The 19,002-nt window shown below is 40.3% G+C and overlaps 1 protein-coding gene across 7 annotated transcripts in view; it reads right to left on the reverse strand.

Moving 5' to 3' along the window:
• MYO16 (myosin XVI) overlaps positions 1–19,002 on the reverse strand; it is a 1,104,874-nt gene that overhangs the window by 279,939 nt on the left and 805,933 nt on the right. For all 7 annotated transcript variants that reach the window (XM_063953181.1, XM_063953183.1, XM_063953182.1 and 4 more), the window contains one exon: positions 14,842–14,917. In XM_063953181.1, the coding sequence (XP_063809251.1) occupies positions 14,842–14,917 (76 nt within the window). The remainder of the gene's footprint in view (positions 1–14,841; positions 14,918–19,002) is intronic.

Here is a 19,002-nt window from a genome sequence, read left to right on the forward strand (position 1 = left end):
TTACTTAGCATTGCAAATTACTGACGGCTGACCATTATTATCCTTCAATCTATTTTATCCACTACATTAACTACAAACATTGCTGAGTTTTAATTACCAGTTACTGCAGTTGTTGTAATCTTATAAAGAATACCTAAAATTGTGCAGCTTTATGTACAGTTCAGTATTATCCTTATATGTTCTGTATTTTAGAATAATATCTAAACAGCACCATAATTATGTATTAGAATTTTAGAACAAAATATAACCTTTTCATTTCTTTTTCTGCTGCTCTTTATTTTTTTTATTAACCTTACTATAGGAATTTCATAGAATTTTTGTATCCTGCCTCTGTCATAATCTTCATGTTTGACTCCCATATGTCAAGCATGTCCCTAAAATAAATACAACATAATCCCAATCCATATTACCTAATCAACTACTGTAGATCCCAGGCATGATACTAATGATACAAGTCCAATTACCAGCTGTCATAAGATGATATCCATTGACTGACTACTCGCTATGCTGTGCACTGAGGAGACAGTAACTGAATTGGTGATCAGCTATGCAAGATAATAAAGGTCTCATAAGGTCTCATAAGCGGAGCAGCTCATATTGATTACGGTTATCAAAATTCATTGTTCTGGAGAACAAATTTGTAAATCAATACATTTATAGATAATATTTATACAGAATAATTATCTATAAACTCAATCTGACTTCACAAGTAAGTACAGTACTGGTTCCAGTTCAGGCTCTTGCTGTGACTATTGCACTATATTACACTAGTTCTTAGTGTATTGACAGACTATGAACACTAATCCACCCCACAGGATGGCTGCTTCCAGTGACAATGTGGAAAGGGTGGAGTCATCTTTCAAAATGGAACAGAGGTTCAGGGAGGCATAAAATAAATAAGGTATGTATTTCTAAAATTCTGGAGATAACTAAAAATTAAATAATGAACAAAGCTCTCTGCTTAAAATGTCATGTAAAATGTCATATTTCAATGCAGTTCTCCAAACCATGCAACATGATCCCTTCCATCAGGTACAAAACGCACTGCTCCTGGTCTTCCACCTTCATTTATGATTGAGGTCACCTGTGTTTAACTTGATAACTGATAAAAAAAAGGTGTTGTAACACAGGAGATGGCAAACATAAATTAAAAAGGAAGCCCAGAAGCAAAGCATTTTCTACCTAATGGAAATGGTCATTTGGGGGATCTGGTACTCACTCAGCTCAGTGAATTCCTGCTAAAAGATAAAAAAGCATTATAAAGTTCTCAAAATGCACTGCCACAGCTTCAACAATGGGCTACACAACCAATTTACTTCTTGGTCTTGGCAACCTATCACCTAGCTAGTATACATCTGGTGCATATTACTCAAAAGATAAGTGTACGGAAAACATGTACATTTACACATATGCAGAATTGTTACATCTGGAGATGTAATACAATCCCTTCTAGTCCCTACAATCGTTACTAGTCATCAGCATCAATGCAGATTTCAACATGCCCTGTACGGGGTGCAAATTATATGACCTCAGCCTGAAGTGTGTTGGCTTACACCCACTTCTGCAAAGCCCACAATATGTGAAAAGGCCATCACTCAACTTTGTCTAGGTGATAGAGAACCATTACAACTCAAGTCCAACGCTTTGGTCGTCAGTGTAGATAAAATAGAAATTCAGTATGTACCACTCTAAATTCCTTGTATGCAAATTCAGACAAGAGACAATTTGCAAGCATTTGTGCGTTCAACTCCGCTTCATCCCTGTAGTATTTGAATGATATTAAAACAGCACGCTTCTCTTTCAGGCTTTACACAGCATTTTAGTTTTATCCCGGTTTCTGGCATAACCCAGTGACTGAAGAATATCAGATCCAATATGCAGTCAGATGATTAGTTTGAGCCTTCTAGTTGGTGCTTGTTGTGCATGTCATAGGGGCTTGTCCTTGCAGTCACCATCCATTAAGGGTACAAGTTCTGAATTGAGGGTGTTATGCATTGCTGTTTCCTAGCCTGAATCCTTGACCATGAGACATTCTGCTTTCTTCTGACTACTGCTATCTTCTGTTTGCCATTTGTCCTGACTATTATATTTTTCTGCTAACTTGATACTTTTACTTCTCATATTAATTGTGGAAGTGTCTAACAATTTATAACCTGAATATACTGCAGATACTGCTTGTACTGTATATACCTACTTAGCAATTTAATACCTTGTACCTGTATCCTCCCTGCTCTCTGAACCTAAGTGGTAAGCACCTAAAATCTTGGGTCTGAGTACCAGCTTGCACACTCCGCCCTATAGAACAGTGGATGTAATAAGTGAACAGCACAAATAATACCGTGGTACTTTTTGTGTTATGATTTTATATAATACACTACAATAACTACAAGTGTCTACTTTGACAAATGCTCCACCTTAAACAAATTTATGTTAGACAATGTCATAAAATCAAATCACATTTTCTGTCTCTTATGCCAGAACTCACAAACAAATTTGTTTTTTTATATGCCAATTAAAAAAATAAAAGGTGAGATGGACACCCTACAGTGTCTTTATTTTAAAAATAAATAAAAGCAGAGCTATTAAAGGCAAAATAATATCCAATGGAACTAGGCAGATACCTGGCTGCAGCTCTCATAAGAATACACATCTTTTGCTAATATTACTATATCAAGTTGTACTCACGTTGGGATACATCCCTCTCAACATATACACATACTGTAAGGATGCTTTTTAATGTACTGTACATCTTTATCTGCATATGTTTGGTGTAAAAAACTGTCCAACTCTACAACAGGTTCTGGAATCAGGTGAATTGCTGGTCCCTACAGCTTCTTTAGATGCTGTGTTTTAATCTCAGCGATCTAATGATGTGTAATAGGGGGTGCTGGGATGTAGGCTGGCAGCAGGAGTGTATTGTGTATTTTGCCCAAGTGCAAAAATGAGTTGTGTTGCATGATCAACTTTAAATCAGCCTTGAGGGATGGAGATTGTGCAATTAGGGGGCTTTTCCAACTTAATGGATTTTTTTGTGTTTTTGGTAGTGGCAATAATTGGACGTTGATCTATATTAATGTAATCTGATTTTCACTAAATGAAAAACATCTATGGGAGAACATGCATAGGTGTAAATGTAATCAGATATTAGCATAATATTACACAGTACAAATGCGAGCCAGAAGGTACACTAAACCTATTTGAGTGTTGCCATTATTTAAGACCTGCACGATGCTCCAACAAGTAGTGTTTTAGGAGTAACATTTTAAAGTTCTAATTAACATAGCATGTGGCCCAAAGGTGACAATTGGCTTTGACCTGATGTTTTTACTTTTGCAGAATGTGCATTCCCAGCTGACACAAATCCTGCAACTGGTCACACAAAGTGTCTATGTGGAGGCACTTCTCCAAAGCAGAAAGTCAGCATACATCTACAGTATGTACAGTATGCAAGACAGTCAAATAGCTGCATATTTTGTATTTACTGTAGTAAACAATCTGTGTATCATACCATAATTCATTTCTTCTGTATTTTTCTTAACTATGTTGAAAATTTATGTTTTTAGCTTTTCTTTTTAATAATAATACCTGTTTGGCACTCTAGCAAGGAAACTGTTTTAACTGTGAAAAATACAGCACTGTGTTGTGTTGATTGGCAGGACCAATGCACATTGTGGGGCTGATGCTCCGTTGGCTGCAGTTGCTCAGCAAATGGCAGGAATAAAAATAGGATTTTAATAACCTGCCGGTAAATCCTTTTCTCGTAGTCTGTAGAGGATGCTGGGGTCCATTTTAGTACCATGGGGTATAGACGGTTCCGCAGGAGCCTTCGGCACTTTAAGACTTTTCAACAGTGTGAACTGGCTCCTCTCTCTATGCCCCTCCTCCAGACCTCAGTATAGGAACTGTGCCCGAGGAGACGTACATATTCGAGAGAGGATTTACTAATAAACTTGTGGCGAGATTCACACCAGCTCACACCATACACAAGAAACATGTCGGCTAACATGGCCTTTAACATAACTCATGCCAACCAGTATGTATAACTCAAGAGCAACAGCTGTCAATCATGTAAACACATGTGAGCATACAAAATTAAACATAATCAGCAGGAAAAATGGAGCACTGGGGGGGGGGGGGGCAGCATCCTCTACGGACTACGAGAAAAGGATTTACCGGTAGGTTATTAAAATCCTATTTTCTCTTACGTCCTAGAGGATGCTGGGATCCATTTTAGTACCATGGGGATGTACCAAAGCTCCCAGTACGGGCGGGAAAGTGCTAATGTTCCTGCAGAACTGACTGACCAAATTTTAGGTCGTCAGCAGCCAAGGTGTGAAACTTATAAAACTTAGCAAACGTGTTTGCACCTGACCAAGTAGCAGCTCGGCAGATTTGCAATGCCGAGACACCCCGGGCAGCCGCCCAGGACGAACCCACTTTCCTTGTAGAGTGGGCTTTCACCGAAGTCGGTAACGGCAATCCTGCCATGGAATGAGCGTGCTGAATGGTACCCCTGATTCAGCGCGCAATAGTCTGCTTAGAAGCAGGAACCCCAATCTTATTGGGGTCATAGAGAACAAATAAAGATGCTGTTTTCCTTATCCTAGCCGTTCTTGCGACATAAGTCCTCAACGCTCTGACGACATCCAAGGACTTTGGGACGGCTGAGGTGTCAGTAGCCACTGGCACCACCACTGGTTGGTTGATATGAAAAGAAGACACAACCTTCGTAAGAAAGTGCTGACGTGTTCTCAGTTCAGCCCTATCTTCATGAAATATTAAGTAAGGACTCTTGTGTGACAGAGCTCCTAACTCAGACACTCGTCTGCCTGAGGCCAAGGCCAACAGCATGACCACTTTCCAAGTGAGAAACGTCAACTCTACCTCTTGTAGAGGCTCAAACCAGTCCGATTTAAGGAACTGCAACACCACATTAAGATCTCATGGCGCCGCAGGAGGCACAAAGGGAGGTTGGATGCGCAGAACCCCTTTCACGAAGGTCTGAACCTCAGGAAGAGAAGCCAATTGTTTCTGAAAGAAAACTGACAAGGCCGAAATCTGAACCTTGATAGATCCTAATCTCAATCCAGCATCCACACCCGCCTGTAGAAATAGGAGAAGTCGTCCTAATTGAAACTCCACCGCAGGAGACTTCTTGGATTCATAACAAGATACATATTTTCTCCAAATACGATGGTAATGTTTGGACATTACCCCTTTCCTGGCCAGAATAAGTGTGGGAATGACTTCATTGGGAATACCCTTACGGGCTAGGATCTGGCGCTCAACAGCCATGCCGTCAAACGCAGCTGCGGTAAATCTTGATAAACTAATGGCCCCTGCTGAAGCAGGTCCTCACGAAGAGGAAGAGGACCTTCCAGCAATAACTCTTGAAGATCTGGATACCAAGCCGTCCTTGGCCAATCTGGAGCAATGAGTATTGCTCGAACTCTTGTTCTTCTGATGATCTTGAGAACTTTTGGAATAAGTGGAAGTGGAGGGAACAGATACACTGACTGTAACACCCACTGGGTCACCAGTGCATCTATCGCTATTGCTTGTGGGTCTCTGGACCTGGAACAATATTTCTGAAGCTTCTTGTTGAGGCGTTATGCCATCATATCCACTTGAGGAATGCCCCAACGACTTGTCACCTTCGCAAAGACTTCTGGGTGGAGGCCCCATTCTCCTGGATGGAGATCGTATCTGCTGAGGAAGTCTGCTTCCCAGTTGTACACTCCCGGAATGAAAATTGCAGATAGAGCTTTTGCATGTCTTTCTGCAGAGAGGAGTATCTTTGTCACCTCTGCCATTGCCACTCTGCTTTTTGTTCCGCCTTGACGGTTTATGTAGGCTACTGCCGTTACATTGTCTGACTGGATCTGTATGGGACTACCTTGAAGAAGATGTGCCGCCTGATGAAGACTGTTGTACACAGCTCTCAATTCCAGAATGTTTATGTGAAGTCGAGTTCTTAGACTTGACCACCTTCCTTGGAAGCTTTCGCCTTGCGTGACTGCTCCCCATCTTCGGAGACTTGCATCCGTGGTCACCAGGATCCAGGTCTGAATCCTGAACCTGCGTCCCTCCAGGAGGTGAGACATTTGTAGGCCCCGCAGGAGCGAAATTCTGGCTTTTGCTGACAAGATTATCTTTTGATGCATGTGGAGATGCGACCCGGACCACTTGTCCAGCAGGTCCCACTGGAAGACCCTGGCATGGAATCGGCCATATTGTAGCACCTCGTAAGCCGCTACCATTTTCCCCAACAGGCAAATGCACTGATGAATTGATACTGTTCTTGGTCTCAAAAGTTGTTTGACCATGCTCTGGATCTCCTGAGCCTTTTCCACCGGTAGAAATACTTTTTGTACCTCGGTGTCCAGTATCATTCCCAAAAATGATAACCTCATCGTCGGTTCCAACTGAGATTTGGGAAAGTTGATGATCCAACCGTGCTGTTGAAGTACCGTCAGGGATAACGCTATGTTCTGGATTAGCTTGTCCCTGGATCTCGCATTTATGAGGAGATCGTCCAAGTATGGAATTATGTTGACTCCTTGCGAAGGAGAACCATCATCTCCGCCATCACCTTGGTGAATATTCTCTGAGCCGTGGAGAGCCCAAACGGTAATGTCTGGAATTGGTAGTGGCAATCCTGAACTGCAAACCTCAGGTATGTTTGACGTGGTGGGTAAATGGGTACATGCAAGTAAGCATCCTTGATGTCCACTGACACCAGAAATTCCTTTTCTTCCAAGCTGGAAATCACCGCTCTCAAGGATTCCATCTTGAATTTGAATATTTTTAAATAAAGATTCAGAGATTTTAGGTTTAAAATCGCCTGACCGAGCCATCCGGCTTCTGTACTACAAACAGGCTTGAATAAAAGACTTGATTCCTTTGTTCGTCAGGAACCAAGGCAATTACGATGTCCTGACATCATTTGTGTATTGCATTCAGGACATTTGCGCTGTCCTGAGCAGAAACTGGTAAGGTTGATTTGAAAAATCGGCATGGGGGAAGGTCTTGAAATTCCAACTTGTAACATTGGGATATTATCTGTAAAATCCAAGGATCCATGTCTGAGCAAAGCCAGACCTGGCTGAAAAATAGTAGACGTGCCCCCACCCGATCGCACTCCCGCAGAGGAGCCCCAGCGTCATGCTGTGGTTTTTGCAGAAGTAGCTGTTGACTTCTGCTCTTGGGAGCCTGAGGGTGCTGTAGGTTTTCTACCTTTTCCTCTCCCTTTTCCTGTGACAAAAGGGGTACTTTTAGCCTTTTTGTACTTGTTGGGCCGAAAGACCTGCATAGTATGAGAATGATATGCTTTTTTAGCCGGTGTAGCTGCCGACAGCAGAAATGCTGAATTGCCAGATGTAGTAGTTGATATCATTGAATTTCGAGTTAGAGACACTCCCGCACAAGGTTTTTAATAAATGGTATTATAGAGGGAATATAAATAACATGACAATTTGTATTGATAGCACCAATATTTCAACACAAATCCATATAAATGGTGCTGATAGTTGATTTGGATATACATATACGACAAGAAGAGAAGGAATCAACTTTTATTAGCAGCACTCTTTCCCTTACGTGAACATTTTTAATTCTTCTTTAATAGAAATAACTTGTTTATAATTTTATTAATAATCTTGTAAAAAATAAAGAAGAAGTTTCAATACCCATATGTGATGTTGATATCTTTTATTGGCATCACATGTGATGTATCATATGTCCCCTTGCTTTTAAGGGGTCATGTAGAGTGAAATTTAAAATAGTTAGAGACAGAAAAACGTGTGAAGAAAAATAAATACACTACCGTGAATAAAGATATTTTAAAAGAAATAATAAAAGCTAATGCATTGTCTTTATTCTGTAACTTAATTTAATACCTGTGATGTTTGATTAAAGGTCCTTAAATGTTTACTGACTATTATAGCCAGTGATGTGCAGGGAGGGTTACAAATGCAACAATGTTTATATGCTGTTAGCACAATTGTTACTTCAGTAATCAAAATGCAACATTTGTTGCTTATTGAATAAAGCTGTTTGAAACAATACTGCAATGTGAGCTTTCTTCTTATTCTAAATTACTGAATAGTGTGAGATTTTCTGCTCCTCATTGATAGGCTGATGCACACTGAATTATGCACTGATAGTATCTATTGTTTGCTTATTCTAGCTAGATTTTTGAGGAATAGTGCCTAAGAAGCGGATCCAACTTCCTGACACTATATAAGCCCCCCACAATGAATACTTTAGGCAGACTCAATTAAATTATTAATATGTTGTGCATCTCCCCTCATGAACACTGCAGTTTAAGATATAATCCCGCTTCCAATTCCTGGATGATGATATATGTATAGCACTGAAAAATGACTGCTACTATCTTATACTGAATTCCTCAGGCTTTGTTAATAAAGAACCAAGTAGATGTGGATCTTTATATGTCTAGCACTTTTTGATTGACTATACAACAATATCAGTTGCTATTGTCTTGTATTTTTTCTTTACACAAACAGCAATTCAATTAATGTTATTATTTGTACATATAGCTGATATTGCTCTAGACAGTATAGAGATAAATAATTGTGCTTGAGACCATTTATTTTAACTCAGTAGGTTATATATGAGTTACCACTGTTAAATTTTAAACAAGTGGATATAGGTCTCACTGCTGCCTTGAGTAGCTGTCCTAGCAGGGAAAACGGGCCACAGATATCCACATTGCCCACATGTAGTTAAATTGAGCAGGAGCTGATATTAGGGAATGATTCTATCCTAATACACATATGTATTGCCTGCATTATTCAGTAACCCCCTAGTAACCCTTTCTAATATTTGTTAGTTAGGTATAATCACACATTCACAGGATTTAAGTACACATATTGAGACAGTATAGACAGCGCATAGCAATGCCAATGCGCATTTCACTTTACTAAGCTTCGTCAGGGCTATAGTGTTGAGCGCCCGCCTCAGGAAGCTTATTTATGGCTGCTAATAGCCAATCCTAGAAGAACAAAATTATGTTGAGCCAATCCCTTATACAGACAGGGAATTCAAATCTCTGTCCGTTAAGCCTAATGAATGTGCTGTCAGCGGCCGCTATTAGCTGGCAGCTGCAGCGCGTCTCCTCTTCTCACTTCATTACCGCTCACTGAGCGGCTCTACTATAGCCGCTAATCACAGCCACCTGCGGCGCTCATCCTCTCCCCATCTATTATTAACTACAACAACTTGATCCTGGGCAGATGAAACGCCCTGTAATCTGATAAATATATAATGTGTAGGATCCCCTTGTATCTGTTAGAGATATACAATCCCATAGATATTATTAATTCAGTTAGTAGGTATCAAAAGAATATTATATATTATATTGCTGAAGCTTGGATTTGATTAATTCTTAGTAACAATTCATTTTAAATGACATTACATTGGTGTACTATTATTCATCCATTATCTCTCATAGGTTTCCAGAAAACTGAAATCAGCGAAAATAAAATTAAAATACTAAATTTCTATCCATTGGAGGAAAGACTGATACTACTTCTTTTGCCTTCTCCCTTCTCACCCTTTTCCCCCCCTCTTCCCCTATTTTCTCTTTGGAGTAAACCAATTTATCTCTATGATTTAGAATATGGGAGGAATACAGAAAAAATAGGACATATAGCAACATAGAATGCATTAAAATAAATAAAAAAAAATCTATAAAATACTGTATAATATATTTTTTGTTTGTGGAATAATTTCATATAATTTTTATTTATTTATTTATTCATTTATTTTTTTCATACATTCCATATAATATAAATATACAATTAGTGTTATTTTCAGAGGTCAATAAATAATATATGGGTATAAGAACCACTAGGTGGGCACCCCAGCTATATACACTAGATGCACTACTGTCATATTTATTATTGGCTTTTCATCAAGCAAATCATTTAACAATTTGACACATTCACCTTCACATGACCATAGAATAATTTCATTTATATGGTCATACATCTAACTGCAATAATGTTATTGCTCTTTTCACGGTCACATTATAATTAATGATTTATACACTCTACATGTATTAAACAACTCTGCAGGATCACCCACTTTATTCAGTCACGTTATTCATTCACTTATCAATTTATATAGAGTAGAAAAGCACGACACAGTTTGGTTTTTTTCACATTTATTTATTAATTTTTTTAAAAAAATTTTTTGATCACTGTCACTTTATTTCATTCTACTCACTTTATTTTGTTTCTAATTTTTGTAGCTTACTCAATCACTCACAATGGATCACTCACTTCATTATTCAATATAATACATTTCCTGATACATAAATATAGGCATGTAAAAACGTTTACTTCTTTGATTCCCTTATAAATAATCATCTAACACTGAGAGATAATGGATGAATAATAGTACACCAATGTAATATCATTTAAAATGAATTGTTACTAAGAATTAATCAAATCCAAGCTTCAGCAATATAATATATAATATTCTTTTGATACCTACTAACTGAATTAATAATATCTATGGGATTGTATATCTCTCACAGATACAAGGGGATCCTACACATTATATATTTATCAGATTACAGGGCGTTTCATTGGCCCAGGATCAAGTTGTTGTAGTTAATAATAGATGGGGAGAGGATGAGCGCCGCAGGTGGCTGTGATTAGCGGCTATAGTAGAGCCGCTCAGTGAGCGGTAATGAAGTGAGAAGAGGAGACGTGCTGCAGCTGCCAGCTAATAGCGGCCGCTGACTGCACACTCATTAGGCTTAACGGACAGAGATTTGAATTCCCTGTCTGTATAAGGGATTGGCTCAACATAATTTTGTTCTTCTAGGATTGGCTATTAGCAGCCATAAATAAGCTTCCTGAGGCGGGCGCTCAACACTATAGCCCTGACGAAGCTTAGTAAAGTGAAATGCGCATTGGCATTGCTATGCGCTGTCTATACTGTCTCAATATGTGTACTTAAATCCTGTGAATGTGTGATTATACCTAACTAACAAATATTAGAAAGGGTTACTAGGGGGTTACTGAATAATGCAGGCAATACATATGTGTATTAGGATAGAATCATTTCCTAATATCAGCTCCTGCTCAATTTAACTACATGTGGGCAATGTGGATATCTGTGGCCCGTTTTCCCTGCTAGGACAGCTACTCAAGGCAGCAGTGAGACCTATATCCACTTGTTTAAAATTTAACAGTGGTAACTCATATATAACCTACTGAGTTAAAATAAATGGTCTCAAGCACAATTATTTATCTCTATACTGTCTAGAGCAATATCAGCTATATGTACAAATAATAACATTCATTGAATTGCTGTTTGTGTAAAGAAAAAATACAAGACAATAGCAACTGATATTGTTGTATAGTCAATCAAAAAGTGCTAGAAGTATATAGATCCACATCTACTTGGTTCTTTATTAACAAAGCCTGAGGAATTCAGTATAAGGTAGTAGCAGTCATTTTTCAGTGCTATACATATATCATCATCCAGGAATTGGAAGCGGGATTATATCTTAAACTGCAGTGTTCATGAGGGGAGATGCACAACATATTAATAATTTAATTGAGTCTGCCTAAAGTATTCATTGTGGGGGGCTTATAAAGTTTCAGGAAGTTGGATCCGCTTCTTAGGCACTATTCTTCAAAAATCTAGCTAGAATAAGCAAACAATTGATACTATCAGTGCATAATTCAGTGTGCATCAGCCTATCAATGAGAAGCAGAAAATCTCACACTATTCAGTAACTTAGAATAAGAAGAAAGCTCACATTGCAGTATTGTTTCAAACAGCTTTATTCAATAAGCAACAAATGTTGCATTTTGATTACTGAAGTAACAATTGTGCTAACAGCATATAAACATTGTTGCATTTGTAACCCTCCCTGCACATCACTGGCTTTAATAGTCAGTAGACATTTAAGGACCTTTAATCAAACATCACAGGTTTTAAATTAAGTTACAGAATAAAGACAACGCATTAGCTTTTATTATTTCTTTTAAAATATCTTTATTCACGGTAGTGTATTTATTTTTCTTCACACGTTTTTCTGTCCCTAACTATTTTAAATTTCACTCAACATGACCCCTTAAAAGCAAGGGGACATATGATACATCACGTGATGCCAATAAAAGATATCAACATCACATATGGGTATTAAAACTTCTTCTTTATTTTTACAAGATTATTAATAAAATTATAAACAAGTTATTTCTATTAAAGAAGAATTAAAAATTTTCACGTAAGGGAAAGAGTGCTGCTAGTAAAAGTTGATTCCTTCTCTTCTTGTCGTAGTTAATATCATGGCATCTAATTTTTCTCCAAAGAGGGCCTCACCATTGTATGGGAGCGCCTCAATATTTCTTTTGGATTTTGCGTCAGCATTCCATTGGCGTATCCAGAGTGCCCTGCGGGCTGAAACCGCCATAGCCGAGGCACGTGAGCCCAGTAAGCCTACGTCCTTCATAGCCTCAACCAAATAACCTGCAGAATCTTTGATGTGACCTAGAATTTGCAGCATGTCATCTTTATCGACCGTGTCAATATTAACAATCAAATTATCTGCCCACTTTACGACTGCGTTAACTACCCACACAGAAGCAATTGTGGGCCTGAGTAATGTACCTGTAGCAACATAGATGGACTTTAAAGACGTCTCTAATTTGCGGTCAGCAGGTTCTTTTAATGAAGCTGACCCAGGGGCAGGTAAAATTATTTTCTTTGACAACCTAGAAACTGAGGTGTCTATCATTGGGGGTGACTCCCACTTACGCCTATCCTCTGCTGGGAAAGGGTACGCTACCCGCAACCTTTTAGGGATAGAAAATTTCTTTTCCGGGTTAGCCCAGGATTCCTCAAAAAATGTATTTAAGTCCTTAGACGGAGGAAAACTCACTACCTGTTTTTTATTTAATTTAAAATAATCTTTTTCCTCAGGTGGAAGTGTTGTGTCAGGAAAATCTAACACCTCTTTTATAGCGACTATCATACATTGAATGCTCTTAGCCAGTTTGGGATCTACCCGCCTTAAATCCCCAGTGTCGACGCCAGTGTCGGAATCTGTGTCAGTATCCCTTTGCATAATTTGGGCCAGGGACCTTTTCTGGGAACTGGAGGGGTCCCGAGTGGATGATGTGGAACAATCAGCAAATAGAGCATCTTCCACAGACTGTCTCCAATGCTTTGTCTGTTCCTCAGACTCAGAGAATTTTCTTGCTAGTTTAGCCATATTACTCTGCAGCTTTCTCACCCACACAGGCTCAGAACACTCTTGTGCCTCTAACATGGGTTCCTCTGGGGAAGAGCTTTCTCTAGACATGTTACACGCGTGTAAAGTCACACAATTCACACACACACGGGAGCTAATGGGGACAGGCCCCATAATGTCTGTCAGAGGGACCCAGAGGGAATTGCCTGTCCATACCACGCTCCCTATATGTATTACATACAATGAATATACATACAGTATATACCAAAACAGCGCTTTATATCCAATGTGAAGCCCGCAGACTTCAATAAATTATGTGCTCCCCTCCCCTACTATAACACCCTGGTACATGTATCAGCGATGTGTGAGGAGAAGCAGCCTGCAGGATCAGCGCTCCGGTGTCTCTGTGAGGAGAAAATGGCGCCAATTAAGTGTTACAAGCAATTCTGAGGTGAAGCCCCGCCCCCTGTAATGGCGCGGTTCAGCCACAGTAATATTTATACTGGCGGGGGTAGTGTACACCAGCGGCTCACATGTATGTACAATTTGCCAGTGAGAGTAAGGATTAATCATGTCCCTCAGAGTGCACCCCCCCCCCCCCCGCACACGCTCTGCACCCTGTGCTGAAAGACATGCTGCTGCGCAGCGTCGCGCGCTGCGCTGGTACCTTAATGCCGTCTTGATGACTGGAAGACCCCTTTCTGCAAGCCTCCTGTAAATACTCACCAGCCTTCTGACTTCTGGCTCTGTTAGGGGGTGGCGGCAGGGCTGTGGGAGTGAGCTGCAGCCAGGCAAGGGCTGTGTTCAGTACCCTTCAGGAGCTAATGGTGTCCTGTCAGCGGAAGCAGAGCCATTGAACTAATTGAGAAGTTGGTTCCTACTTCTTCCCCTAAGTTCCACGAAGCAGGGAACTGTTGCCACCAGCTTCCCTGTAAAATAAAAAACCTAACAAAGTCTTTTCCAGCAGAACTCTGTAGAGCTCCACTGGTGTGTATCCAGTCTCCCGGGCACATTTTCTAAACTGAGGTCTGGAGGAGGGGCATAGAGGGAGGAGCCAGTTCACACTGTTGAAAAGTCTTAAAGTGCCGAAGGCTCCTGCAGAACCGTCTATACCCTATGGTACTAAAATGGACCCCAGCATCCTCTAGGACGTAAGAGAAAATACATTAACTTAAAGGTTTGCGAGATGCATGCAGGATGCCAGCAGTAATGTGCACCAGGTTTATGAAAGGCATACGTCAAATACACTTTTATTTTTAACTTTTTTAAAAAAAATATGTATTTAAAATTAGGCTTCAATGAAATGCAAGAAACATCTCTAATAAACGAGAGAGAATTCTCCATATTGTGTAAAAAAAATAGCTAAAACATGTGCACCAAAAATGATATATGCACAACGAAGAAAAGTACCTATCAGCATCAGTGATGCTGTCACAATTAGCCAATCGTAATCTCTTCCCTAGTGCTGGTGCCCATCAGCATCTCATTATGTATTAGCATCAACCCTTAACCAGCCATAAACAATACAGTTATACTGGTCTCTAATGTATGTACATAAAATAATCAGTACGTGGCACACTGATACTAAATAGAATGCAACTTACTTTTCATGACAAACAGTAGATTCTGTGACATTACATCTTTATTTTTCTCAATTGCTCCTGAAATATCATATGTTACCTAAGGGAAAAAAAACTCATATTAAGAATAGCAAAATCTCATATCAGTAATAATACATTGACCATAGATATAAATACAGTGATATCTGCATGTTCACATCAAAACCATTCTTAGGTGACAATGAAAATTGTTGCTCTTTAAATGTACCACTTATAATTTAAATTTCACTTGTTTCTTTATCTATTGATAATGGCATAAAAAATATGAAAGAAATATGCAATATCATCAGGGAGGCATCTGATTGGCTCCAAATTTATTCTGCAGCAAGATAACGACTACAAACATACAGCCAATGTCATTAAGATCTATCTTTAGCATGAAGAAGAATCAGGAGTCCTGGAAATAATGATATGGCCTCCACAGAGCCCTGATCTCAACATAGTCGAGTCTGTTTGGGATTACATGAAGAAACAGAAGGTTATGAGCAAGCCTAAATCCACAGAGAATCTGTGGTAAGTTCTCCAAGATGTTTGGAACAACCTCCCTGCTGAGTTCCTTCAAAAACTGTGTGCAAGTGTACCTAGAAGGATTGATGCTGTTTTGAAGGCAAAGGGTGGTCACACCAAATATTGAATTGATTTAGATTTCTCTTCTGTTTATTCATTTTGCATTTTGTTAATTGATAAAAATAAACTATAAACAATTCTATTTTCTAAAGCATTTTTAATTTGCAGCCTTTTTTTTCACAGCTGCTTAAAACTTATGCACAGTATTCTACATCAGTTGCAAATTATAATGATAATGCCTGATTGTAGTGAGTAGATTTCAGATGACCGTATGAGACTAAATTGATTCAAAGTACAGTAAGTAAAGTTTCAACATAGTAAAGACAGCACCAGTGCAATTGCTTCTTACACAGTATAACCAGCTATACAGGAACAAAATAAAAACAAAACAGTTTTCATGGAACAGCATTCGCAGGATATAGCATTCACAGCAAACAGGTACTTCAGGGTCTGTAGTATCCAGCAACCTGGAGGGTTTCTAAAGGCGCACACCCTCCTGTCTCTCCCCAGTGACTGCTCACACAAGCAGGTTTATATACAGTAGCTGTCTGATCTCCTCTTCATTGAGGAAAGGGTGTGGTTTTTCCCTGAGCCACATAACGTTAAACCTTTCCTCAAATGTGGGAGAGACCACTCTGCCACACTGATTTAAAGTTGGATGTACAATAATTATACATGGATTGTATATGACCAAATGCATTTGTATACTTGAATTTACATGTTTACATGTACAAAGAAAACTTTTTGTTTGGAGAGACCGACTTTACCACTGACTTCTGAATTGTTTCTTACTTTGGAAGCAAAAGGCTACACAAATGTGTCCTCCTACATCCTTTCTACAGTCACATTTAACAGCCCTTCTAGTCACAGTATCCTATGTATGCCACAGTATGCCACATATCAGTTCAATCAGCAGAGTCTGTACTGTATATACTTCCCAAACACATAGCGATGCAAATAAGATGCATATTCAGAAAGAAAAAATGCCCGACCTTAGCAAAGCTGCCCGGGAACTGCCGGCTCACTCACGCCAGGCATCTCATGATGCATGGTGTATTGAGGATAGATGCATGAGGACACATCTGTAGCACAAATATGAGCAGGGACAAAAGACAATCCTTGAAAGATGGTGAAACATGACACCTGCTTTTCTCTTATACCACTTTTATACCGCCAGCTAGTAACATGGGTTATTGCACATGAACGTGCATAACCCGTGTTGCTGCACGGTGTAAAAGGGTGCAGGGCTGAACACGTGTTCAACCCGGCAAACTGTGCAGTGTAAACGGGAGCCAGGTCAATGCGACCCGGCTTCCCGTTTACAGTCTATGTGCGGGTGGTGCTTGGAGATCATGTGATCTCCAAGCACACCCCCCCCCCCCCCCCATCGCATCACCGGTAACATCACCAACCCGGCAATATGGGCTGGTGACTCCAGAGGGAAAGGGTGCTGACGCAGGTTGCAGCCGGGTAGCACCTGTGTCAGGCTCCCGGTTGCGACCTGCGATTTCAGTCTAAAAGTGGTATTAGTGTGAGATGAGAAAATGTTACTGGCTGCTAGAGTTGATTTAAGTAAAAAGGCCTAGAGTCCGAGTTGCCTTGGCCCACTGAATTACCTGTTCCTAGGAGCCTGATCCCTTGTACAGGGATACATAGATAAGATTGTGCACTCATGACCACTAGAATGTGGTAAGTGTAGCGGGTTGGCACTATGGGGTAGACGTTCTATAGTAGCACAGATCGTGCCGCTATAGCTCTTTCTGCTTTGCCTTTTTACTGAGAGGAAGCAGGAAGAAATGCCAACAAGAAGTATTAAGATCTCGGCTGCCGGTGAGGTAAAGTGAAAACTCCCCCCTCTGGCAATCCCTACCAGACCCCACAGCGCATCAGTCTAGTGCCTCACTGCTCGGTCGGCTCCCCTGGGCATGCACGAGATCTCGCAAGCATGGTGAAAGGGAAAAGACAGCTGCAGCTATCGGTACGGTCAGTGACACTGACACTTCATACATTGGGTGGCACATGGGTGCGCTATCTTTCAGACAGAAGCGCAGATAATGACAGGGGAGCATAGCGCCCCTGTCATTTAACACACAGTCCTACAGTAATAAATGGTGGAGAAGCGGTTATAGCGCACATAACATGCGCTGATATCGATAAAAACCCATAACACACAATAATACAGTCAGAAGCTCTCCACTCTTCCAAAGCCCAGTTATTGAAGTAGTGATATACAGCACTGGAAGCTTCATATTGCATAAGTGCACACCAGCCCAGGAACCCATCCTCCAGCTTAATGATGCCGGGATGTCATGGAATAAATAGTGCTCAAAACAAGGCACGCTTCTAACTGAACAGCCCACCAGAACACGCCACTCCCTAGCAGGTTCCCAGACATTTCTATTTGCATCACCTGTAACATGTCCTCACTGCCACAATCCAATTCCCTATTTTCAGGCACTTCATATGTCTTTCTCTCCATCTCTGCAGCCAGACACCCCATTTCACAGACTCCCACTTCCCCACTGCCAGTAGTTGAACCCACTGTTCCTTTCTCTGCTTCCATACACCCAATCTGCCACACTCTCTCCCCTCTGCAGTCACACTGGCCATACAGAAGCTGTCAGGCACCCAATACTGCAACTATTTCAACTTGCATCTGCCAAATATATACCTGATGCTGTACCACACCTGCCACTATATTAGTCTAAGTGTATTATCGCTTATTTAGGGTTCAAAAAGCTTAAAATAAGAAAAATATATAACTTATATAAATTGCTGTTTTAATTACCTAAACTTATTTAAATGAAAAAAATGTATGTCTTTCTTTTAGTACTGATCCACTACTCCCTTTAGATATACTGATCAAACCTTCTGCTGACTAGATGACATGATGACATATTCACTGACTTGATGCCAACAATGCTGTAAGTGATTTGAAGAAAACGTTCAAGTGGAAGATGGAGATGAAGTAACTATAATGACACTCAGGGACGTGCAGTCAGGGTAGGCAGAGCCTTCTCAGTAATATCCTCCCCATACAGAGTTTTGACTATAAAAATGTTTATTATCATATAGAAAATATACTTATAACTTTAGGCGTCTTCATTCTGTTAATGTAATAATTTTTATAGTTAAATATTCTGCATATTTGTGGCACATTCTGGAACTGCACGGAGAGGCAAGAGAAGAGGCAACAACAGCTTTGCCTCATCTCTCATACTCAAACACTGCCTAGAGCTGAAAGGGGAAGGGGGGTGTAGGGGGGTGTGGGGGGGGGGGGGGGAGGCGTGACACAGCAGCAAATGATGCAGCAAAGAAAGAACAATGGGAGGCATGCCTCACAGTAGGGGGGCGTGCCTTGATCTATGATGACCGATCGAAGTCCAGTAAGCTCAGGAGGTAGAGACCAGAGCTGCGCTGGTGTCAGCAGCATCCCGCCTCCCGCAGCCGCCGCCCGCAGACAATACCATGATACCGATTGCCCAACACCCAGTGGCGTAAGTTCGTCCCAGTTGCCCGGAGGCAAGATAAATATTGGTGCCCCCCCATTTCCTATATTAAGTTAAATAAATGCATGTG

This window comes from Pseudophryne corroboree, chromosome 2, assembly GCF_028390025.1.
Source record: "Pseudophryne corroboree isolate aPseCor3 chromosome 2, aPseCor3.hap2, whole genome shotgun sequence".
Classification (NCBI taxonomy): domain Eukaryota; kingdom Metazoa; phylum Chordata; class Amphibia; order Anura; family Myobatrachidae; genus Pseudophryne; species Pseudophryne corroboree.